The 24,416-nt window shown below is 38.9% G+C and overlaps 5 protein-coding genes across 5 annotated transcripts in view; 1 reads left to right on the plus strand and 4 right to left on the minus strand.

Annotated features, from left to right (window-relative positions):
* Positions 1–24,416, minus strand: part of LOC134854321 (protein rogdi homolog) — a 438,231-nt gene that overhangs the window by 302,765 nt on the left and 111,050 nt on the right. The gene's annotated exons all lie outside the window — the stretch shown is intronic.
* Positions 1–24,416, plus strand: part of LOC134854318 (E3 ubiquitin-protein ligase RNF14-like) — a 360,494-nt gene that overhangs the window by 290,276 nt on the left and 45,802 nt on the right. The window lies entirely within an intron of this gene.
* Positions 1–24,416, minus strand: part of LOC134854315 (uncharacterized) — a 315,313-nt gene that overhangs the window by 179,849 nt on the left and 111,048 nt on the right. The gene's annotated exons all lie outside the window — the stretch shown is intronic.
* Positions 1,731–5,858, minus strand: LOC134854314 (structural maintenance of chromosomes protein 6-like). The gene is made up of 2 exons (XM_063870519.1): positions 2,671–5,858; positions 1,731–2,492 (listed from the first exon to the last, which is right to left on the minus strand). The coding sequence occupies exons 1-2, from the start codon at positions 5,854–5,856 to the stop codon at positions 2,202–2,204; spliced, it is 3,477 nt and encodes a 1,158-aa protein (XP_063726589.1). The 5' UTR covers positions 5,857–5,858; the 3' UTR covers positions 1,731–2,201.
* Positions 16,983–18,011, minus strand: LOC134854335 (enkurin domain-containing protein 1-like). Its single transcript, XM_063870553.1, has one exon. It carries the CDS (start codon positions 18,007–18,009, stop codon positions 17,065–17,067), a length of 945 nt encoding a protein of 314 aa, XP_063726623.1. The 5' UTR covers positions 18,010–18,011; the 3' UTR covers positions 16,983–17,064.

Raw genomic sequence — 24,416 nt, forward strand, 5'->3', positions numbered from 1 at the left:
TATATTGCATTGAAGGAAATTGTCTGGTTCACTTGGTAATTGGCATTAAGCCTAGTATGTCACTGACATTGTCACAGTAAGATTTTCAATCTAGTTTTTACAATCCAGGTGGCAGCTAGAAGTTTCATGAGGGTTGAGGAAGGCTTACAATTTTTTCTTTTTTTTGTGAATGACCATACTGGTTTTCCAATATCACTGGTAAGACCCTGCTTCGTTAAACGATTTTTGTGCTGTAGATAAACTATGGAAATTTAGGCCAAAAACTTGAAGTAACAACGCAGAAACATTGGTCAAAACAGACGCGAAGGTGAGGTCCTCGCCACTTGCGATACAATTATGAGGTCGATTATAATCAAACGGAAAAAAGTTTTTGTTAAAAAAATTACAAAACAAGCCCAAAATATCCGGCAAAAAATTGCGTGAACTATTGGAAACTCAACGATGAGCTTAGAGAGTGCTATAAATAAGGCTAGTCTTTATGAAAAAAATTCTGTATGCAGAACTAAGCTGACAAATAAGCAAACAGACAATAATCTAAAATAGTTAATTATATTGCAAAAACAAACTCTCAACTGGCCGGTTTTGTCGTATCAAGCATGGGATTCAAAAAACCCTAGCGGGATTTAAACCGTGTGCTTTTGCTATCTAAACTGCAGTTTAACCTCTACGCCAAATGGTTTATTGGATTTGATTTAAAATTACTATGTGGTAACAAAGCCAATACACCCGAGCAGAAACTCATGCCGAAAAAAATTCTCAATATCTTAAAATGGTTCCCCCCTCAGAGCACAGGCGTATTTTTTTTTTCGGCCGTAACGACGCAATAAGAGGCTGCTAGGTCGATAGTAATTAAATAATAGTTTATCAAGCCGATAAAACAAAAGAAACATTTAAATCGAGCTGATAAAATTACAATCAATTGAAAAAGCAATTTTTAATTCGGTGGCATTTTCAAATTGCTAAAAGCAATTGCAATGAGGATTGTTCACAGCTAAAACAAACGAACTTTAGATGTGACAACTAAGCCGACAAAACAAGCAGAAAATTAAGTGAATTTACTGATCCTGAATATGTACCGTTTTGAAGAAAAAACTGGTCCTTCCTGGTCAGATTCGAACACAGGACCTTTGTCGTTCCAGGCGCATTCGTTACAACCAAGCTAAGTGTGCAAGAGACTACAAAATTACTATGCGGCAAAGCACATCAGGAGTCGAATGAGTCCTGTGCACAAAGTTGTTTACGGGAAAAAAAGTCTATCCCCGATTGTAATCCTCTTGCTCAACGCAAGGGTAAACACACGCTTACGGTGATTTGAGAGACTTGTTTGTTTACGCTTGATTCAAAGATTTAGCTTTCTTGTAGTAAAGATTTATGTTCGTTTAAAAAAAGCAGTCAACGTTATTTAAGCGATCGTTTTAATAATTTAGAAAGGCTTACCAACTATTTTGATCCTTCTCCCAAAAACTACCTTTTTAAGGAAAATTGGATCTAATGAATTAATGGATATATTAGATAGCTCTAATTGGTATGATTAGGGAATGAATAGTAAAACAATCACTTTGCCATATTCCGAAATTATTTTGAACGCGGATCAACTTGATCTATTTTGGCAAATTTTTACATTTTTTTTCTTTTTTACAATTCTCATTAACTTGAAAATTGATCCCAGATGAATAAGGATAAGATCGGGTTTTGTTCCTACTGCCTTGACTATTCTCAGATAAAACGGAGAAGATGAATCAACCGTACAATATCGCATATTTTCTACAATATCAACTTTCAAAAATTTACGTGGTTGGAGGGACATTCTCCGGTAGGTCACTTAGGGGGAGAAATTGTACGGTTGCTCCGAGAAAATAAATCTAAAATCAAAACAATAAATAAAAGTAAGTAAGCAAAACAATTTGGAATCTTTAAGCAACCGATAAAACACCGGAAAAACAAGACATGGAGGTCCTGAGATAAAACAAGGAACACTTTATTCACAGAAAAGAGCTCAGTATTAAATCAGGTACGTCAGCGAATGGATGCTCACAATGGATTGGTTTCAATTTAGCTCGATCAGAACATTTTCAATCAATTCGATAATACTACTTGAAACTTCTTGTCTGTGAATTAAAACTACTTTATAGGGATTTTCAAACAAATTCATTTCTATAGTTCTTACTCGACCAGTTTTAATCTACCAGTTCGTTTTACTCCTACTGAGTTGGCTCTGTTTGTTCTTCTGACTCGTTGAAAAACTGAGTCAGATTGGACTGTCTCTGGTATCTTTCTGGGTCTGGCATGCGGAATATCTTCACATCTTCTGGCCTCGTTCTCAGATTGCCCAGGTCCAGGGGTGTGAAGAAGATGAACTGGGAGCCAGTTGGACTGCTGGCAAGGCGCTCTTCACCAACTTCTGAGGCCTCTGTGGTGGCGAACTCCAAAAGGTAGTCCATGCTCACTTTCCGATTCACCATGTCCATGAACACATCGAATTCGTCCAGTATCTAAATAGAAAAAAAACAATAGCCTGATAATACTAAGAAATGCACTTTGGTCTAAAACGGTCTTTTTTGCACTAAGGAAAGAACAACTTTCCAGAATTTCTGAAAGCCACATACAATAGTTTTGACCTTATACATGAAATTAGTTAACTCTTTGCGAACTATTTGTCTTTTTTCTTACCTTGAATGGCGAGGTTCCTGACACAGCACTCCACATTGCTGTAATGAAACACACAGTGGTGAAGGATCTTTCACCACCCGACAGCTGACTTTTATTCTTCAGAACTTTGTCCGACTTAGTCTTGATCAGTATATCCAGGGTCTTGGCCTCGTGATCAAACACTAGCTTCCCTGAATATCCATTTCCACGTAACCCCAGCCGATGAGCAAACCCGTTGGCCATCGTAACTGTCGCATTTTCACGCAGACTCAAAAACTTTGTCTGTCTGAACTTGAGTGCATCTTGAAGTACAGCCAGCAACTCTTCTCTCTCTGAAATTTCACTCTCGGCCAAGGAGTACTTATCAGTTTGAATTGCAAGTTGCGCCTCGAGATCCGCTCTGTTTTCTGGATTTTCCTTCTCCTTGGCGGCCAACAAATTTCTCGAATCTACTAACGCTTTTTCAATGTCAGCCTTGCTTCTACGGGAACGCATCATTCTTCCGTATTCCTCTTGATCTAAAACCTGCTCATCAATTTTTTGCTGCAAATTGGAATTTTGAGTGTCCAGATTTGTACAAGCAGCTTTGTTATCTTGAATTTCTCTCTCAATTGGCGCTATACTAGTTTGATAAAACTTTTTAGTTTCCACATGCTCAGAAAGTTGCACATTTAAATTTTGGACCCTGTTTGTTTTGGACCTCAACTCATTGCGTAAACAATTATATTTTTCTTGCAAGCTATGAAACTCTGATTTGGCGGATTCTTCCTCCAATTTCAATTTTTCTAGTGTGTTTTTAATCTGAACCAGCGACGCTTCTTCCTTTTCTAACTTAGAAGCATCGTCACGTATTTCACTCTCGTATACTTCTGTTGTCTCGTCTGAGAGGAGTTGATCCAAATCTCGCTTCACTTCTTTTGCTAATCTTGAAGCTGATTCAAATTTACGCTCACGAGAAAACTTAGTCTCAAGCAAAGATTTCTGAACTTCCTTATTGGACTTGAACTTCTCATCCAGCGATCTTATTTCGATTTCAGCCGCCGCTTTGTCTCTCTTTATGGTTTCAATTTGCTCTTGTGTTGTTGCGATCTTGTGTGAAATGTCGTCACGCTGGAAAAAATTGCACTCTTTTACATTATTAGCATACACGGCCCTTCCAGGAATAACTTCGGATCCATTTAGGCAGATTCCCTTCTCAGTTTTGGCAGGAGGATCCGACATAATCAGGACCTGTCTCGCCTCCTTCAAAGAGTTGAATATTATTATATTTTCCGGTGACACTTGGTCTATTAAGCAGTTCATAACCACCGGATCCTCACAATTGATTACCTCTTGCAAAGTCGGCTGCGAATTAGTTTGTGATTTGTGACCCGATGTGTCATAAATTGTGTTCATAAAACTCTGGACAATAAGTTGAGGGAAAGTTTGCTTCCTGTCACGCCCAATTACCCGCTCGAAGATCCCGCGTAAAATAGCAGCATCACTTCGATTGTCGCACATGAAACCCGTCATTAAACCACTTCCGATGCATTGCTCAATTGGTATTTCATATTCGGCCTTCGAAGCTTTAATGTACCTGCCTAAGGGACCTTTCGGTGTCTTCGAGAACCTCGCCTCAGTTTTGATCGCTTCCAGTAACTCCGGAACATGTAATCCGTACAGTTTAAGGTGGTTGTCTTTGGACTCCTTCAACTGGCGGACTCTAGTCTCCATCTGCTTGATATCTGACTCATGCATCGCTATTTGATGTCTATACATCCTCAGGTCTTGCCTCAGCCGGTCTTCATTGTCATTAACTTGTTTCAGTTTCCCATCCGCACTTTGCGCTTCACTTTTACTCTCTTCAATTTCTTTTTCTAGCTCAGCTAATTTTTCCTGTAACTTCCTGCTCTCTTGGGCATACTCGTTCTCGTTTCTAGCTCTGTGCTGCAGAATTACCTTTTCCATAGCCGCAAGCTCCTTTTTCAGATTTCGGATTGAGCTTTCTTTGCTCTGAATGCTCATTTTGACTGCACTTGAGGTGCGATTTGCCTCACGATAGATGCTTTCTTTGTTAGATTTCTCTTCGTTAAGCAGATGTGTTTGTTTATTTAGATCATCTATTTCAGTTTGAACTTTTTGCCGTTCGGTTTCGATTTTGTCGACTTCTCTCTGTGAGTCGGCAATCTTCTGCCGTCTCATTTCAATGTTGCGCTCTTTGTCTGTTACTCTCCGCTGTAACTCAAACTTCTTCGCGTCCAAGTCTTTTTTCATTACAACCAACAGTTCAACTTGCAGTCTCCTCCGTTTTAATTGGAGCTGCTCTTTTGAATCACATGCTTTGATTCGAACTTGAACTTTCTTAATTTGCTCTAGAAAATGTGCTAGCTTTTCTTTTGTTCTTTCGACAACTTTTTGTCCTTTTTCCACATTTGCCTTGATTTCCTTCAAATCGTCTTCCAGCAAATCGAGCCTCGTCACTTGTTTAAAGAAAGAGTACATCTTAGTGGGTTCTGCCGTGGCCAAAAATTCTCGACTCATATCTTGAGTCAAAATAGTAGTCGGGTTATCGATACAAATATCAAAATGGTCTAATACTCTGTGCATTAATGTAGCCGTAGTCCCAATAGTCCTATCTCTATGCGTTTTAATTTTATACGTGGAAGCACTTTGAGTAATTCGGCGTTCGATTACAATGGTGGGCCCGTAGGTTTCTCTTTGGAAGGGGTTCTTGCCCTCATTCGAGAGATGAATCGCGACTGTAGCCGCACTTTCGTCTTTTCTGATCAAACCCTTTGTGGATGCGGCTCTTTGGGTGAAACTTGCTTTGGCACCAAGTCCAATTAGTAGAGCAGTAACTATGGCTGATTTTCCACTTCCGTTTTTACCAGTGACGAAATTAATTTTATCTCCGAATGGGACTTCAAGATGTCGATGATTCATGAAATTCTTCAAAACTAGTTTTTGCAGTTTTCCACAAAGTACTCCGCTGACTGCTCCAGGCGTAGAACAAATCTCCTCTTGACTACTTTGGGTACTTTTCAGGAACCTAGCTGTAGTTCCTGGAGACAAATTTTCCCCATTCTGTTCTAGTTCCTTTTCCAATTCAAATACAGGCGTGGGCTGTGAATTGCAGGACTGAGAGACGAGTTTAGCTTGGGAAGTAGCCAGACATGGATCCAGGGGCCCCTCTGCAGGTCGCTTGCGCTTGTGGCCATTGAGGAACATCAAAATCTGGAGACAGTTTTCATCAGCATGTGCATTTGAGAAAATAAAATGACTTTGATTTCTTCACCAGGCTAATTGTTCCTAGTAATTAGTTGCACGTAATAAGAACTTTGAAAATCCCCTTCACACGTAAGTAACAAAAAATTCAAAACCCGACTACGGTCATGGGGGTGCTATACTGGGAAAGCGTCCAAAAAGTTTAAAGAACCAACAAAATTTTTTTTGAACAACTGAGCATTATTTACACAGAGGTGAAGCTGAGCTTCCCACCAGTTGCAATACACCAATTATAGGATGAGTGCACCATGACGCTAAAAAATATGCAAACAGAACTTCGAACTATGTTGCAATTGAAGAAGGAAATCGACAAACGAGTAGAAAAAAATATATATTTTTCTTATCGTGTTTGAATTCATTTGAGTTTTTCAAAGAGGTGCTAGTGGGGTTGAATTTTTTCCTTCAAAAATCGGTGTCAGGGCTTATGATCTCAGAGGTACTACCGGTCATTTTAAGGAAAAAAATCGGTAATTAAGCCGATAGCCGACATCCAATAAGCTGAAACTCAGCCGAAAATTTTCGTAAAACACTTAAAGGAAAAATATCTATCTAACGCTCACATGGGATCCAGGATAGCTATACAAATAGCGTATGCAAAGTAGACTACATAATTGGGAAACTTAAGCAACAGAGCTTGAGTCGACAACCACGAAGCCAAAAAACCATCAGTAGAAAATTAATATCAAAACTCTAATTATACGTACAATAGTTTGAGTATATCGCATCAGTAGTAACTAGTACCCGGTAGTTAAACTTGAATTTTCATTAGTTTGAGCATGTTAACAGCATAGCAGCATCATAAGTGATTCACCTGATTTTGTTAAACTAGTTGTTAGCTCGAAAAAAAAATCTATATTCCGAATGGATAACGCTTGCTAAAGCAAGCGTAAGAACTAAAATGTTAGAGTACTTGGTGCGTAACGAAAAAAGTTGGACAACTGTAACAAATTTATTGCTGTTATGACTACTAACGAAGGGGAACAAAAAATGTCATTGAGTGGTTCCTCTTAGCACGATTTTAGTTAGCCTCAAAAACACCTCGCTCACAATATTGCATCGTAGAAAAAGTAAAATTGATTTTCCAACATACTATACAATAAAACAAGACTGCTCGTATCATTGCAAAACCCTGAATGTTCCGACTGCCATTTAATTGATCTCGAACAGATTTTGATAAATTAAATATTGCAAAACTATGAATTTAAGGCTGATTCTATTTAAATTTAAGAGTTGAAATTTGAGTCGTATATGAAATAAATAAAACCAATAAGCTGCCGCAATTCAATGTGGAACAACTTTGTAGTGCGACTTTGGAACAACTTTGGAATACTTAGCCACGCGTTTAAACAGTCGCGTGGCAGGTTAATATAATGGTGTGCACACCCGGCTAGTCCCATGCAGATCAATAGATCGAACCCCCGAAGGACCAGAATTTTGTTAAAAAACACCCCGAGCATATATATTCCTTCATTTTCTTCAAAAGTCGGAACAATTGTATAGCGTCAGATTGAGAGACTTGGAGCATCTTGGGACAGAGAATGGCATCTTGTGACCGAACAAGCTCCTGTTCGAAAAGGCTATAAATTAATTTACGATACCACTAACATAGCCTTGCAAGCTACCGAACAGAAAAATCGAAAAAACTACAACTAGAAAACCTTCAAAGTGTTGTCTGGAATGATGTTCTATTTATTCATGAATATTTAATTTTTTACACCCCTACATTCCAGACTTTTTACAGCCCCACTAAGCCGATAAAACGTAAGCCGAAACAAACAAAGCTTTTAATAAAATTATAATTTAAAAAAAATTATTTCAAGTACAATTAGAATTGCTACAATTAAAAAATTTCTTACCGGACAGAAAATCTTGATGAAGCTATCAAGCCGACAAAAGAAGCAGACAAACTAATTTGATGAAATGGAATATTTCCATTTGAAAAAAAAACACTAATACAGACCAATATCTAACCTAGGACCTTTGCCATTCCAGCCGTAGTCGCTACCTCTAGGCCAAGTGTGCCGGAGAACCCAAGAAATTTGAGTTTGTTGTGAACCAAGCTATCAAATGATTTGGTTTAAAATATTGATAGCCCGAAAAGTGCATATTCCGATTTGATAGCGCTTTCTAATCGCAATCGTAATTAATCGTGCGACCTTAACATCCAAAACGTGAAGAGCAGGCTCAAAGAATTATCAAAATCCAGCAAACTACAGCAGTATTGTAACAACAATCAGAACAAAAACTTAATGTTAACGTAACTTATTTTAATTTTTCATTTCCACATCAAATTGAAACTTCGAATAACTCATCGTTATCCTGTTGGCCAGCCAAATACCACTTTTAGAATTCATTAAACATCTAACTCTATCAAATCAAATGGGTGATTGTAAAAAGCATCCTTTTTCGCCACGTTCAAGCCCACGTATACTCTACGTTTACTTTTTGTTTTCTCAACTGAGGGGCTTTTTGTTCAGCAACAGAAATTACTCATTAATTGCACAATTAATTTTTAATATTAAACTGAAACGGCTTTTCTTGACACTGGATAAAAAATTCTCATGCATCCAGGGGCGGATCTAGGATTTTCTCAAGAGGGGGGAATTCCAAAAAATTTTCGAAAATTTTGTCGACCTTTTTTTGGTCGACCAAATTGATTTTCCGAGCTCTTCCGAAGCACTTAAAACACCCTGTTTTCGACACGCGCTCCCCCCTCAATTTTAGTATATATTGACGCCTAGAGGCGCCTTTAGAAAAGTTTTATGGTCCGGCACCAAAAATTTATATCTCAAAATAGTACAAAGAGGGCACCTTTTGGGTCGGCGTATGTCCCCCTAAACCCGCCCTGCATGCATCTAAAACAGTTGACGAAAACTTCCTTAATATGATATTGAGTTTATGTCCGGGGTAGCTCACTCAGAGTAATTTCAGATAAGGTACACCGTCTGTTCGTCACGCTCACGCTATCTTATTTTCGGCCGGATAGATTCGTGCAACTTCTTAGTCTAATACCGATCTTAATCTTTCTCTTATATCTCCTAGTCTCAATAGATCTAGTGTATACTGGTATTTGCGAGTTAGATATCAGGAACTGTTCTGAAGGAGAACAACTGTCTTCTAAGTTATATTTATTTTGTTCTGCTGCTGAAACTATGAACAGTTTCAGCTTCACAAATAATTGTAAGTGTTAGTTATGGATCATGATTGGTTGGTAAGAAGTATTTTATAGAGATAGTTTTTAACAATAATATAATTGGATATAAATACTAGTTTTAAACTGGTTCCAATATATCAGCTTCATCAAAAATTTACTAAGTTTCCAGAATTTTTTGTAGAAAAAAAACAATCAGATCCGGAGTTCAAAATAGACGCCCAAGTATTCCTTTAATATAGTTTTAGTACCCAAAAGAACCTTTAGCAATAACCCAGCTTAAATTTACCACGTGTACAATTTACGCTGCTTCATCGAGGACGCGATAGCTTCCGCTTTAGTTCCGACTGAGGAACAAAAATTAATGACGAGTTTTGGTCCAACCTGATGGCTTAGCCCAAGGCCCTAACTTCAGTCACGTAAAATTCATAACCTCTGAACGGGCTTTTTCAGAACGGTCCAGGGATACCTTCTTCATTTCTCTCTACGAGAAGATCCTTGAGATTAGGTTAATCTGAAGACAGAAAAGTCAATTTTTATACGGCATTTAGCTGAAAGACACTTGCACCACCATTACACAACAGAACCAACAAGCCGCTTGAACACGTCCACTGGTGTCCGGAGTGTCAACCAAAACAATCATCTGAGCCCACTTTGTAGAGATCCCGAAGAAAGACGCGAAATAGTAACTTTCGGGTAGTGGCGTGCGCTGAATTTTTACTTCGAGGGGCAAAAAAAACGGAATCAAGCGAAAACTGAATTCAAAAAAGTGCACAAAATATACAGAAGGTAAAGTCGTTGATTTTTGAAATCTTGCACAACAAAAATTAAACTTTTATGAGGCACCAATGGCGCTTTTGAAATAAAATTAGCTTGGTTCTAACAAAATGTATGTAGTTAAAATGTACCCAGAGGGGTGACCATTTGCTTTTCAAAAAAAAACACTCAAGAAGCTACTGTTCGGGTATGAACTATAATTATGTTTTCTCTCTCCATTAGAATGGTAAGAACTAAGACCACAAATCAATCCTAGTATTCACAAAACCTAAACGTTTACCAATTTCTACAGAAAACAATCCAAAACAGCTAAAATCCGTTAAACTCATACACTGAGGCTTATATTTGGCAGGTAGAGAACAAAAGAGCAGAGAAGGTTTAGAATCAGCTTAGCCCAATATTCAGCAAATTTATTTGACTTCGACGAGTTATCGGTTTTTGGAGTTTCTAGGAAAAAATTGCATTGTCTAAAAACTAAATGATTTTCAAAAAAATCTATGATTGATACGTGTTTGACGAGACTACTTCTTGACAAACATGGATCAATAAGGAAATTTATGTTCCGCTGGTAACTTGAATTCCACTGAGGAAACAAAAACTGCACATTTGAATTTTAACCATTTGAATTTATGGTATCTTCGACCGTAATTTGACATACTGCTAAGTGAAATAGACTGTGACCTCAAGACGTCAAAATCAAACAACTGCAAATGTGAGCTCAAAAACTAGACGACCTATATAATTGAAAAAATAACAGATATGTTATTACAAACCTGGAACAAAAACTACTACCGATATCACCGATGCATAGTTTCTACATAGAGGCGAGACGAAGCTTAGTAACATTTGCAATATAATTAAAAAATTGCATTACAAGATGTTGAATCGAAAAAGTTATATGAAACAAAATTAAACACAAAATGGAACATAAAATTACATGAAACAAGTCGAAAAAACTATATCTGCCAAACTTTCATGCCTTTGTCTCGAATAAGGTTAAAAAAAACAGCCTTAGCAAGCATTGAAAATCAATTACCGAGCCGGCAATAAAGCGAACAAACTTGGGTCGACCCTTGTAAAGACGAAAACGAAACTGTAGTCATGAAAAAATTTCAAGCTATAAAACTTTCAAAATCTTAACTTTAACGAACCATATATCCTGAAACAGATAAAACATTTGAGAGCAAGGATAGCAGTTTAATGAGCAAGTAGCACAAAAAGTTCTGACCATAGTCTCAAAAATGCAACAAACTTTTTTTCAAATAAGTGTAATATTTTCGGCATGGTGTGATGAAAGGATCTGAAGGAGAAATTAGATTTTAGGCATATTCGACAGCATAGAAAAACAATCAAAATGAAAAACAATTTTTGTAGAAAAATTACTAGAAAAATTTAAAAAAAACTTAACACAGAGGCGAAGCAGAGCTGCGCAACACTTGCGATGGAAAAAAAATGTGTCACAAAAATTTTTTAAATAATCAGATAGGAAAATGTTGCAAAACTTTTTTGAAAATTAAACAAGCAAAAATATTAGTTTGACTCCAACTGACGTTTTAAACCTACCTGCCTGCCTGGCAGAAGACACGCGATGAAACTATTTATAAACAGCACACTGCTAAAAAACGAACTCAGACATTTTTTCAGATAAGACGCAAGAACCAAGCCAAACAAGACTAAACAAACAAAACACTTTACCTGAAACAACAAAAAAAAATCTAAAAAACATCAAACTACTGAAATTTATACATTTCAAAAACTATTAAATAAATTCAAAATCTTTTATTTTTCGTGTTCAAAGGAAAAATTGCTCTAAAACAATTGAATCAAACTAAGAAGTAGAAAAAAGAAAGAGACACTCGCTTTGAACAAATAAAACAAGGCAATTGGACTACTATTGATAAAGTATCTAGAAAAGGCGTGTCAATGAAACATTTTTAGAAAAAAGATTGAGACCTTGAACATATAAATATTATCTGGACGTGGAAAAAAAACAAATAGAACGTTTTTAAAAAAAAAAGACAACAAAAAACACTGAAAAGAAAAGTTATTTCGTTACTGTTTTAACGCATTGAAACTGCTTAACAATAAATAAAAACAAGTCAATCAGGAAAACTAACAGACAGCAAGTCAAGTTGACACAGAAAAACAACAAAATCGTCTAGCAATTTTGAACAAAATTACTGAAAACTTTGAGTTGATATGATCCGTGTTTGGTAGGCTTGCTTGGTTTTTATTTTTCAAATAAAATGGCTAAATGTAAAAACATAATAGGCTAGAATCTAACGAAAAAAAAATCTAAAAATCAAATATCAAAAAATTCCAAAAAAAGCTGATCAAAAAATGTGCACGAACTAATGAGCCATTTTATCTGCACAAAAAATTCTATTGACACAGCCTATCTTACAATCAAAATAAAAAAATTTTAGAACCAATTTTGTGAATTGAACTGAAAAACAAAAAAAAATAAAAAAAAAATTAATGTTTAACTTTTTTTCACTTTTTTCAAAGATTCTAGGAGGTGAGTTTCTTGAATAATTTCATTTAAAAAATTCAATCAATCCCAGATAATTCCAAAGAAAATTATTCGAAAAAAAAAGGAAAATAAGCCTACCGGAATTGAAGCTCACCGATCTTAAAGCCGAAAATGTACCAAAAAATTCGGAATCCGACAAAAACTCATTGTCAACCCTTAATGTAACACAATATGCCGCATGGTCACAGTTACTACATTGTTTAATTTAATTTACAAGGATGCTAGTTGAAACACGTGTAACATTTTCACGTGCGTGACCTAAGTTATTTATGGGAAAAGTCTAATGTCCGATTGCAATACCCTTTTTCAAATATTTTTTCAGTGTTTTGAATTTTTGAATATTTAATTCCAAAGAGGCGCTTCAGTATTCAAAAAACTAACGTTATTCGAGTAAAACATTTACATTTAAGATTAAGCTATTGAATTTATATTTAAAATTAAGCTATTGTAAGCCAATAAAGTAAGCAATTGTAAGCGTGCTCGCTCGCTTTATTCGCTCGAATTAACACGAAAAACCAAAAATTCTCGACACGGGGACATTTTGCTCTACAATTTTTTTATTCACCCCGAATCACTCACCTCTTTTCGATGAATATTTGCGGTAGCTGATTTTGCGTGGAAAACAAAAAACTATAAAGCACACCCGAGTACTAAGTTATCCCCTTTTCAAATAGCCGGAACAAAAATTCGCCCGTGAAACTATGCAACATGGGTTACCTATGCTGATATAGAATAAGCCGAACCCATTAACTGAAAACTAATTACATAAATTATTTAAAATCGGTCGATATAATTACAAACTGCAGAACTTGCAATTTTAGTAAAAACTGTTCAGAATCGAAAATAAAAACCTAAGATTTGAAAAGAAACAGCTTGAAAAGCTTATCAGATAAAAAACATGCATTTAGAAAAAAAACAACCGAGAATCAGCCGACAGAAATTAGAACGTTCACCAAAAATCCGGAAAAAAATCAGTCCAAAAAAATCAAAACTTTGCGAATTATGTTGCAACATAAGCACCAAGCCCAGAAGACATGCGCTGCTTGTGTAATTAGAAACCGTACAGCTGTGATTCGATCCCTATCTATTTGAAATTTTCCTAAAACATTAACTCAGTATTGAAATAGATTGGTCTTAAATTTTTTTTTTCAAATTTGAGTTGCAAACGAATTTATTAGACAGATTTGCGATGCAACTCAAAAGCAGACAAACATTAAGCCGGAAAATATCTAGATGAAAACTTCATACTTTTGTCTCGTATAGTGAGTTCATTTTCAGAAATACTTTCCGACACAGAGACGAAGCGGAGCTGCGCACCGCTTGCGATACAACCCAAACATGAAAAACTGAGTCGAAAACATACGAGGTGAATAAAAAATTTCGTATGTTTCGACAAAAAATAAAGTGCCAGCTAAAGCTGGAGGTACGTTTTTGACACTTATTGAATTAACTTTACTGATGCGGTATGAAATGGGTCATTTAAAAAAGCACTTCGCCCAAAACCTGTTGTTTCTCTACTAAAATAAGTCTGATTGAAAAAGTTTTCAGATACTGGAATTTTCCCAAGGACGTATAATTCTTATTAGAAAAAAAAATAAGTCGCCGGGCCGGTAGAAAAATTATCACAATGAGTACTTTTGATGGAGCTTTCGATCTCAGATTTGATGGGGTAGTTTTTAAGAAAAGTGAAAAAGTTTTGCCGAAAAAGTTCTAAGAAATGGTCAGAAGTTCAAAAAAGTTAAAAGTCATACAATGTCTCTTCCGCAGACAAAATTCCCAAAACCGAATTCACCACAACCTGAGAATTGGCACGGTAGTTTTTGCAAAACATCAAAAGTTTTCAAAAAACAGTCAAAATTTCGAAACTTTTTTGAAAGCAATTGCTTTTTCAAAAAAAAAATATTGGAGTGCCTATTAAAAAAGGCAGACTTTCAACAACCTGTTAATTCAATTCAAACCTTGATGCCACAAATCTGACTTCAAGGGCCACAAATCTGACTCCACAAAGAAACAAAATTTGATTTTTCCGAGAATCAAAGCCTTTTCTGTGAAAAATCTCTGCGTAGCTGTCTATGCAGAGATTCACAATGCCTGTAAATTCGATTGAACCCAGAAAATAAATTTTTGATAAAAGTCAAATAGTTTCAAACAACAGTGAAAGAGAACAAAAATTAACTTTTCCAAAAATCATAGCTTTTTATAACAAAGAAATTGGGCATAGCGTTTATCCAAAACAGATTCAAGCAACCTGTAATTTTCTCCAAAAAAAAATTAAACAAAAATCAAAAATTTTGACTTTTCCGAGGGCCAGTGTTTGTGTCAAAAAATTTTTGGGCGGAGTCGCATTTGCAGAGGCGATTTCTACAACCTTTTTTGGATTGAACCCAAAATCTAAGATATGGGAGGTTACTTTTCGACAAAATTCAAAAAGTTTAAAAACAGTAAAACAACTTAAAAAAGAATTTTCCGAGAATGGTTACTTTTTGTTCAAAATTAATAAAAGAGTAGCCGCTAACGCTCAGGGGCTTCCATCTACCTGTGATCTCTATTGAACCTACAATCGCAGATTTCGGATGTTTGTTTCAAGAAAACAAAAAATAAATCAAAAAGATGGGTCAAATAGTCCCCCGCAGATTTTTCGAAGGCTGTATACAGATGGGTCAAGAAAAAAGAGACTAGGGGATTATGCAGGCAGAAAATTAAGTAGTTCTCTCCCAAGATATCATTTTTTGAAAATCGATGAAACGATTGTGAAAAAAAAACGTTTGCAAAATGAAGAACTTTCCAAAACGTCTCCAAAAACAAAATGAAAAAATCCAATCCCATAATTCTATAAAAAAAAGTGTTTTCATCCAATTATAACTCTAGGGAATTATGCCGAGAAAGACATTCAATTTAAAATTAGCAACGGAACACAACTTATTAAGCCGAAAACATAGAAGCAGAAATCATTAAAGCCGAATGAAGTTTTCGAGCGAAAACAAAACAGCCAAATATACGAAGTGAAGGTTAAATTTGTAAATTGAATTTATATTTCAAAACACTAGAAGCAATTACATTGAAAATAGCATACAAAACTCCTTTCTACGATGTGACAACTAAGCTGACAAAATATTAGCAGACAATCTAAAGGCCGATATTTCTTGGAAAAAAATCCAGTTTGAAAAAGGTTCCCGATGATGCAAAAATTTACAGACCAATTACAACAGAAGAAAGAGACGAACTGCAGACTGATCTGAACCGACTTTCAACGTGGTCAAAAAGAAGTCAAATGAAGTTAATTCTGTCGAAATTCCTCAAACTTGATTTATCAGGAAAAGCAAGGCCAGAAAAAAATATATACATTGGATGGAACATCAACTTTGAGCAATGTAGAAAACGAGAAATACATGGGAATTACCTATGACTCAAGATTACTTTTTCTTGAACACACTACCATGAAAACAAAATTAGCTAATACTATGTTTAACTAGAACTTCGGTAGAATTTAACGAAGGCAATCATGGCGAGCCTCTATAAAACGTTGGTGAGACCATCTGAAAATATGCCAATCAACCGTTTAAAATATACCTAAACAAATTCGCGATTGGAACAGTTCAGCGAAGGGCAACCAGACTCATCCCAAGTTTACCCTCAAAGGCTGAAAATTTTGAAGCTTCCTACCTTGGAAAACAGAAGACCACGTACAAATTCACAGACTTGTACAAATTCATACTTGTACACTTTCAAATGGATTGCAACAGATCCTAATTACAAAACGTCGCTTCAGCGTCTAGGAAAACTGCCTTTACCCATGTACATTCAGCTCAATAATTTACTTCTACTATCTTAAATCCTCAATAATCACTACGACTTCAATTTTTCTGACCGTTTTCCGCCAAAAAACGACCTAGCTAATACAAGATCTCGTTTATTTGAATGTACACGCCCTGCAAAATTTGTTTGCGAAAAAAAATTTCTGGTTTCATGCAAAGAGGCTGGCTAATTTGGTTCCTCAAAAAGTGGACTTTACCAACACGATAGGGCTCAAAGGACGGTTGCTGCAATGGATGTGGGAGCATTTCGAGAAAAGATTCGATGACTCCAACCCCTGTAGCTGGAAAATTCTGTGCGACTGTACCCTAAACAACTGCAGAAATATGTCTAACTAACTTAACTGAAACTGTGGGGGAAACCCCTTGCGTACGCTAAATTCATATTATTATTATTATTATAAGCTATGTCTCCGATGTAACAGCAAATGAAAGAATGCTTACAGTAAAGGAACGAAACTCGGGGTAACCCGTGCAAATGGATAACCAGAAAGTCACGAACTTGTATAAGAACTTACTTCTTTGCTATAGCCATAAACGCCTAGAATTCACTACCAGAGTCTGTAATTTCCCGCGTTCGTTTCAACTTGTTCAAATCGAGGCTGCATGAAAATATTGGAAACGATTTGTACAATTTATCTTTTCTCGAAAGAGGAATTGGACGTCCAAAGAAGGAGCTGATCGACCTAGGCTGACAAGCCTATAGATCAAAAGTTACCTGTGTAAGATGCAAAAACAATGGCACAGACTTGGGATACATGTAAATCTAAGCTGAAGTATTTGAAAAAATTATGGGTTACCGAATTCAATCTAATGATATATACATATTTACATTTTTAACTGGTTGAATTAATTTTTATCAAATTTTTTGACATTTATTATTGGTCTATTTTTACAAACACTTTGGGGCGAGCGAAAATTTGGATAGCCTCTTCGGCAGATGCAAGTTTCGATTCAATTTCTTGTTTTCTTTGAATGGCTTTCTGACTCCTTATAGCAATCGGAAGCCGTTGGAGCTCGGCTAACAACTCTTTTCGTGATTCCTGCAGCTCACGCAACGTCTTTTGCCGTTCTGCTTCGGACATCTTACGGTGACCAGGAGGCATTTCTGGATCTGGTTGACAGGCCAACTCCATTTCATGTTCCTTTTGCCATTGCTGTTTTCTTTCAGCTAGATATTTCGGCACTTTTCCTTTCCGCTGTTGAATAGATTGTTCTCGTTGTTCCTCTTTTTCTCGCTTGGAAACGAGAGCCTGGTAAGATTTAGGATTCGTTTTGTTTAGAGAAGACAAATGTTGAGCGTTCATTTGTACAAAGTTTGGACGCTCTTGTAAATCAAGACTAAGGTCAGATTCCGATGCGGCCTTTTTAACAGGCGCGCTGGCTGGCCTCGAGTGTCCTCTGAGAAAATTAATGTTCTTCTTCTCAGGTGCAACTGAACTTTCCAAATTTTGCTTGACTTTCGATTGAATACTTCCATACTTTGGATTAGTCGTCATGGGTCGAATAGGTTCTCTATAGCTTTGCGATTGTTCTCTTTGGGTACTGGCCTCCTTGTTCTTTTTCTGCAACTCTCTCATTTTATTTACGTTCATTGCCATATGATTTTTGTTCGTATGAGACTTAAAACCAGTAGCTATTTGATGTTTGTCTAGGCCAAACATCAAACCAACGCTGCCTTTGTGCATTTGATGTATTTTAGCCCCTGCACCTCGAATTTTGGGTTGAACATAATAATCTGGACGCAACGTTTTGGAACCATGTCCAACTCGTTCATGGTAGTCATCAGGAGGGTACGGACAAGAAGACAACAAACTTGTCATTTCTGTCTGAAATAGCAGTCAGAGAGTTTACGAAATCGTTATAGAGAAATGACCGTCCTGCAAACTGTCCTATAATGACGGGAAGTAACAAATCTATATAATCAGAAGGTCAAAAGTATCATAGTAACCCAGGTTACAGTCAGGAGTCCCTTCATCACATTATCCAGTCAAAATCCTCGGAATTTTCTGGATATGGAAGAGTAATATATAATGTGGATAGAAGTAAGAGAGTCAGATGGTTGGGAATCAAGCCAACCAGATTGAGGAAACTATTACCTGCAAAGAATGAACCGGAGATGAAAGTGACTCAAAAAGACTGACCTGATATGCGGCTACGGGTCTATCATATACTTGGAGTGCAGCCTGTATTTAGACAACCGCGTATTCATACTCGTCAGTATTTAGACAAATACTGTATGAACCAATCAAAATCGAGAAAAGACATAAATAATCCAAAATATGTAACATTCGCCCAGAAGTACATATCGACGGAAAATAAAGCTAGGTTCTAAAACGACTGGCCAGCGTCTAAACACAGCTCTACATGCTTTTCACCGTCTCTGGAAAAGCCAGTTCTTTTGATGGTCTTTCTAACATCGGGTTGACAAAAATCGTTACTGTTTCCGGCTTCGATCAGAACGCTCTAATTAACTTAATTATATGCAAAAATAGTGAGGTAATGGCTGGGTCTCACTATGTAACAGTCGCCTACTTAAGTCACAAATGAGGTTAAAGAAAAGTAGGCCCTATAACCATTGGCTCAAGAGTCAGGGACACTATCTCTTCTGTTTTTCTACCTCGAACGTTCGGAGCCATTTCGGTTCACTTGCGACATGAGACTAAAACCCTCGTTACAGCTTAAAGGCCACTACCAAAATACCACCCCACTCTAGAAAATAAGAACGTCCCCATACTTAGGTTTCAAAATACCCAAAATACGCAAACGCAGTTAGAAACAGGGTCGGAACAGTCCGTATAGTAACTTTTTATTAGACAGTGGACCTTTGATCCATTTCAGATGGATCAACCTAAAACTCTTCTTACCTCATTATAAAAATTATAAAACACAATCAAGAAAACTAAATTGGGTACTCACAAACCAACACACTCGAGAATTGGAGTAACTAGGTTAATCAGCATCTCTAGCATTAAAGGGAATTAAGTTTTAACTCAAGAAGTTTGTAACTAATGAATTCCAGCAAAGGAAATGAGGTTTGATTTGAGAAATAAGTTTTTGGGCTGGACCATTGTGAGACTTCTGTTGTCCAGCTTTCCACCGAAGGTTCACTCTAGTCCACTTCTAATTAATATCTTCTCTTCTCGTAATCGTTCTGTCTCCTATTTCAGGATAAGACAGCTCTACTCTAGTGTGATATTATGTCTCGAAATGGCAAATAGCAATTTCCCGCTGCTTTTTTTGACCACTTTCCCGCGAATGTAGTTCGATTATTCTGATCTTGTGTTTCTGAATTTGCCCCAAAATCACGTTGTTCGTAATGTTCAAGATCAAACTTCCAAATATGACCGACTGGCACATACTCTTCGGACTCAAGATCGATGTCCTCATCGCGTGATGCCGTCTGCCAGTGAATCCCCGGATTGTTGAGTTTTGCTCAAGATACAGTGCCAGTGGTCATTTATTGAAGTTTGCAGCAGATTTAACTTTATCTACATCCCAACAATCACAACCATGCAAAATTGTCACACTATCGCTGAACAGCAATCAAAATATGCATACACCTGCACCTTAAGTTTCCGCTTTGCAAGCTAATGATTAAATATTCTTTTGTCTTTTCCAATCAGAAAATTGTCATACAGCATTTTGATTTATATAATAAATATAGCATTTTAATATTCGTTTCCTTAAGATTTCTTTTTCGTGACCTCAGATTTCCTCCGAGTTCACACTCGAGCCCCTTTTTTACCCTCTCAAGACTCAAGAAACCTTCACTGAGCTCCCTGCTACCTTCTTTTTCCTGGTCTTTGAGGTGCTAGGCCCTGACTTGTTTGACAATGTGATATGCCTTAGCAGCGCTTCCTCATCATCGGAGCTGATTACGATCTCTTCCCACGCTTTTAGTTGTTCGAAGGGTTGCATCCACTCCCTCTGCTCATGCAACCTCTTTGCCTGGTTTGGCAAACCCTTCACTCTCGACTCCCTGTTCAAACAAAAGGAATTGTGCAGGCTCAGGCTCACGTTCTTCGCCAAGTCCTCCTCCAGTATCGATTCCCTCGCCTTGGTATTATCTCTAGACACCCTACAGACTCTTTTCCAACCCGTCGTGATCGCATTTCGGTGGGTCAGCAAAGGTCTCCTGAAGGCTTCCGGCCCTATCTCCGCCAGGAACTGCCGATATTCTTTCTGATGTTTCTTCATATAATCCTTCGTCACCATATACAACCAAGATGTCAGTGTCGCTCGAAACCACGGGAAGAACCTTATGCGGCTCCATACGTGCCTGACCTCCATCGGTACGGCGAATACCTTGCACGCAGTCTCAAACAACTCAAGTCTTCTGCTATAATCAATAGCATATATCGATTCCGCTGTCGGTGTCTTTGACTCCCGATTTTTCGTCACGTTCTCCTCGATCCATCGCAACGCCAACATTGTGCCCATTACCAAGATGGTCGCCTTCTGCCGATGATCGGGTAATCCGATTGACCGAATCTCCTCAACGTCCCATACAAAGCAGAGATTCGCGTGATTCGGTTACCACAACGTCTGTGCCAGACAATGGCATGGGAATTCCCCATGGGTAATATCGATGCTCCGGAGGTTGCGCTCTGCCAAAGCTTCCAGCAGAGGCTCCAATTCCATCATCTTCTCATTTGTCATATCAGTCTCCTCCTGGGCTGGGGCACTATTCATCGGCTTCCCGATTGTGTTCTGTCTCTCCAAGTCACTCGTGATTTCGCATTCCAAACTCAAGAGTTCTTCTCCCCGGATTTCACTCAAGTCATCTCTTTGTTCTCTTGGTAGATTCCCCAGGATCTTCCTCAACAATCTGTGTGAATGGTGCGACATTCGAGCCAGTCGTACGCACTTGGGTACCGAGAAGGCCTTGTCTACTAATATCCTCTGGCTGGACACCTCTCGCCATGTGTAATGGATAGTGGCTTCCACATAGGTTGGCCATTACTGATCCACCAAGGTTTTTGCATTTTTTGGCAGAACGTAGACTTCGCTCAGGGGAAATCCCATTTTCGCCTCAAGACCAACCCTCCACCCTCTGATGTGCTTCTGGGTTGTTTGCAACACCCCAGGCCATGACTCCACGCTCAATGCTGTCACCAAAAGGTGCTCAGACTCCAGCATCTCCAGTGATTGTAAACTGCACATCCTTGAGAAGAACCCCAGCGCTGTTGCCATATTCACCGTAGTGTTTGTGTAGCACTCTGCCACTATCTGCACTTCACTCTTCTCTCTTTCTGTTACGTCGCCAAACCAAGCGACTAGGTCTTCTCTCTGGAAAGACTGTATTCTGACACATGATCGTCCATCACAAGTGTGCTCTCTGCCTCCGCATGTCAAGTCAAGACAACTACTGGGTTCCATCTTCTTTACTGATCCTAGCTTACTCATTGCCTCGCCCGACTCTTTACTCTGAGGTAGCTTGCGTGGGGATGTGGGCACCAGGAGGGTCTCAGCAACTTCCAAACCGTTCCCAAATTCGTAATCAGCATGCCATTTCCTTTCCCCATCTTCAATTCCACCCTCTTGTTTAAGCGCGGTACGCTTACCACCTTTGGCATTCTCTCGAGTATCACGCCTAGGCTCGGTTTCTCCCTTTCCATTGAATCAATATTGACTATCTTCTCTGTCCAAAATTTTAACAGCTCCGTCACTTCGTGATTCCTGTGAGCGCTCCCGGCCTTTGAATCCAAGAAAAGTTGTATGCTATCCCCATTACTCCAGATACATATTGGTATTCTCCCCGTTTGTTGGGTCTCGAGTAATCTTCAGCCGAGACCAAGTTACGATGCACATCATGTCCCTCTTCGTATTTCATCAAGTTTAGATGATTTTCTAGAGATTGCCTGAAGCCGTCCTCCTTCTCGATCCCGGTACTCTGGTATACGTTCAAGATGACCGTGGAAATTCTTCTTTCCATCGTCTTACTTCCCACTGCTTTCTGCTGAAACGCTTGGACGGTACTGTCGGTCTTTACGGACATTATCCACCTCAAGAAACAAGTAGCATCTTTCCTCCTTGCTAGACTCAAACCGGAATTATCTCTCTGTACCAGCATCTGATAAACCTCTAGACTCTTATTGCCCAGCTTCAACTTATCGTGTGAGGTCAATATTTCTAAGTCTCTTGCCACTAGGCTCCATGCGAACATCAGCTGCCCCGCTGTCCTAACGATGGGATTTGCCATCAATGGCAACGTGGAGGAAGGTGTTCTCATCGCCTCTTTAAAGTAATCCCGCAGTAAGTTTTGCCAAGTTCGTTTCAGCTGGCTCCCCAATTCTAACCTGTTAATCTCGGCTTTTAGTTGAGTATCCCAATTGTGACGCTTGCGGGACACTCCACGATCGAGTTTCTTCAGGCAGTCCTCCAGTTCCTTAATTGCTTCCAGAGCCACCCACCAAAGTCAAGCGGTGTTTCTCGTCGCATTCTTCTCCAGAGGATGGCTGGTTAATTGTTTCCCAATACCCAGATGCTCGCTCGAGACCCATTCTTTGCCAACGTCTGCCTCCCACGTTTGTCCACTCGTCGATCCCCTTTTTGTGCTCGCCTTCTGAGGTGTGAAGTCTTCTTCCGTTGCCAGACTCGTCGAGGCCTCCATCTCTTTCACCACCTCGGTCAGCTTCCTTGGTTCGGAGCAACTCTTGTTGGCCGCTGTCTTCTATCGCAATAGAATCATGGGGGCCGTCTCCCTCAGATTCTTCTCAGAGACCGCGTCCGTCGAGGGACTATTCGACTCTTCTACCTCCCTTTTCCTCTTTCGAGACCTCACACCTTTGCTTGGGGGCGTCGTCGCTATCATCACTGATTCGACCTCTTTGTCGTGGTCCTTACCTTCCGACTCTTGCCTCCCCCTTCTCGAGCCTTAAGGTTTTTAATATCTTTAATCATATTACTAGTCTAAAGCTTATCCTCCCTTTCAACCTTAATCATATTATCATCAGTTTTTTGTTTCAGAGTAGAGCTGTCTTTACATTCATCATCTTTGGTCTTCTGCTTCGTTTCTCGCAGCTTGATCATCTTGCTCAACAACTCCCTTCTCGCCTTTTTGTCCACTCCGGTGCCCATCAAAACTGGTTCCCCGAACTTTACCACCGAGTCCCAGAATTCTTCTATGAAACTCTCCAGTGTAGCTTCTGTTTCTGTTTTCTGATTAAACTCACTCAAGAAATCTCGCCACACCATCTCATTCAGAGTAATCAGGAACATCCATTTACTGCCCTCGAAGGTATTCTTCCTACTTTTTTTTGGCACTCAAGAGGATCATTCCCATAATTTAGCTTTCGCTGGGCAAGGGTAGTTCCAGGTTTTTGCGGAAGGATGATGTCAGGGGTGATGTGGCCGTGTCCGCCCAATCGTCTCCACTCAAGTCCTGCAGCAGTTCCTGAGTGGTGAAATCCTTCTCAGCTGGTTTCTGCTCAGGCGTATTCCCACCTCCATTTCTTCTCCTGCTTCACTGAGAGTCTCATCCATGCTCTCCCCTTCTGACTAAGCTCGCCTCCTCTCAAGTACGTCTCTAAACCTACTTTCCACGGGACCGCTTCTCTTATCTCCAGGGATGCCCACTGATAGGGGTTAGGGTGTAGCTGGGTCCTGCTTCTTGTATTCAGTGAGGGCCACATATAAGGGCCCTGCTGCATCTAGCGCCTTTCCTCTTGTTTCATCTCCAATCACTCCAGCCCGTAGGGTGCTCGCTATTCCCTCGTTTCGAACTTCATTTCATCTTTCAAGGCTATGTGTCCTTCCTCCACAATCATTCTTCCATCGTCCCAAACTGGCAGCATATTCTCCAGCTTAGCCTTTTCAAGCGTCGCCAAGATATCCCGAACCTCGAACTTCAGGGGCATCGAACCTCTCATCCTCTTCGCTTGGGTCGTCCACGAGTTTATTTTGATGTCGCACGTGTGAAAATAAACTGCGGCTGTGTACCCAATGAAAAAGGGATCCCAACCGTCTGTGAATTCCTTCTGTTGCTTCTCTACCGTGGCTCTCGCGTGTAGGGATGGGACCACCAACGGGCTATTAATCCCCAGTGTCATTCTTCTGACTATCGGAACTTTGGGACAGTGGTGGGCAGAACCTCTCGCTCAAGTATCATCTCTAGCTCTCTTTTCACCAGGTCAAAACTTCCTTTCCGTGCCGGGATTCTCAAGATCTCTTGCTTATCCGCTGCCAGGGGATTCAAATTCCAGAATTTGGGGTAGACCTCTATGGG

The sequence above is a fragment of the Symsagittifera roscoffensis genome, chromosome 9, assembly GCF_963678635.1.
Source record: "Symsagittifera roscoffensis chromosome 9, txSymRosc1.1, whole genome shotgun sequence".
NCBI lineage: Eukaryota > Metazoa > Xenacoelomorpha > Acoela > Convolutidae > Symsagittifera > Symsagittifera roscoffensis.

What these genes read in the sequence shown, in the direction of transcription:
- LOC134854335 (XM_063870553.1), bottom strand. Translation starts at nt 18,009, where the DNA reads ATGACAAGTTTGTTGTCTTCTTGTCCGTACCCTCCTGATGACTACCAT.
- LOC134854314 (XM_063870519.1), bottom strand. Translation starts at nt 5,856, where the DNA reads ATGTTCCTCAATGGCCACAAGCGCAAGCGACCTGCAGAGGGGCCCCTG. An exon ending in CAGGAACCTCGCCATTCAAG is followed by an intron (nt 2,493 to 2,670) that starts GTAAGAAAAAAG and finishes TTTTCTATTTAG; the next exon opens with ATACTGGACGAATTCGATGT.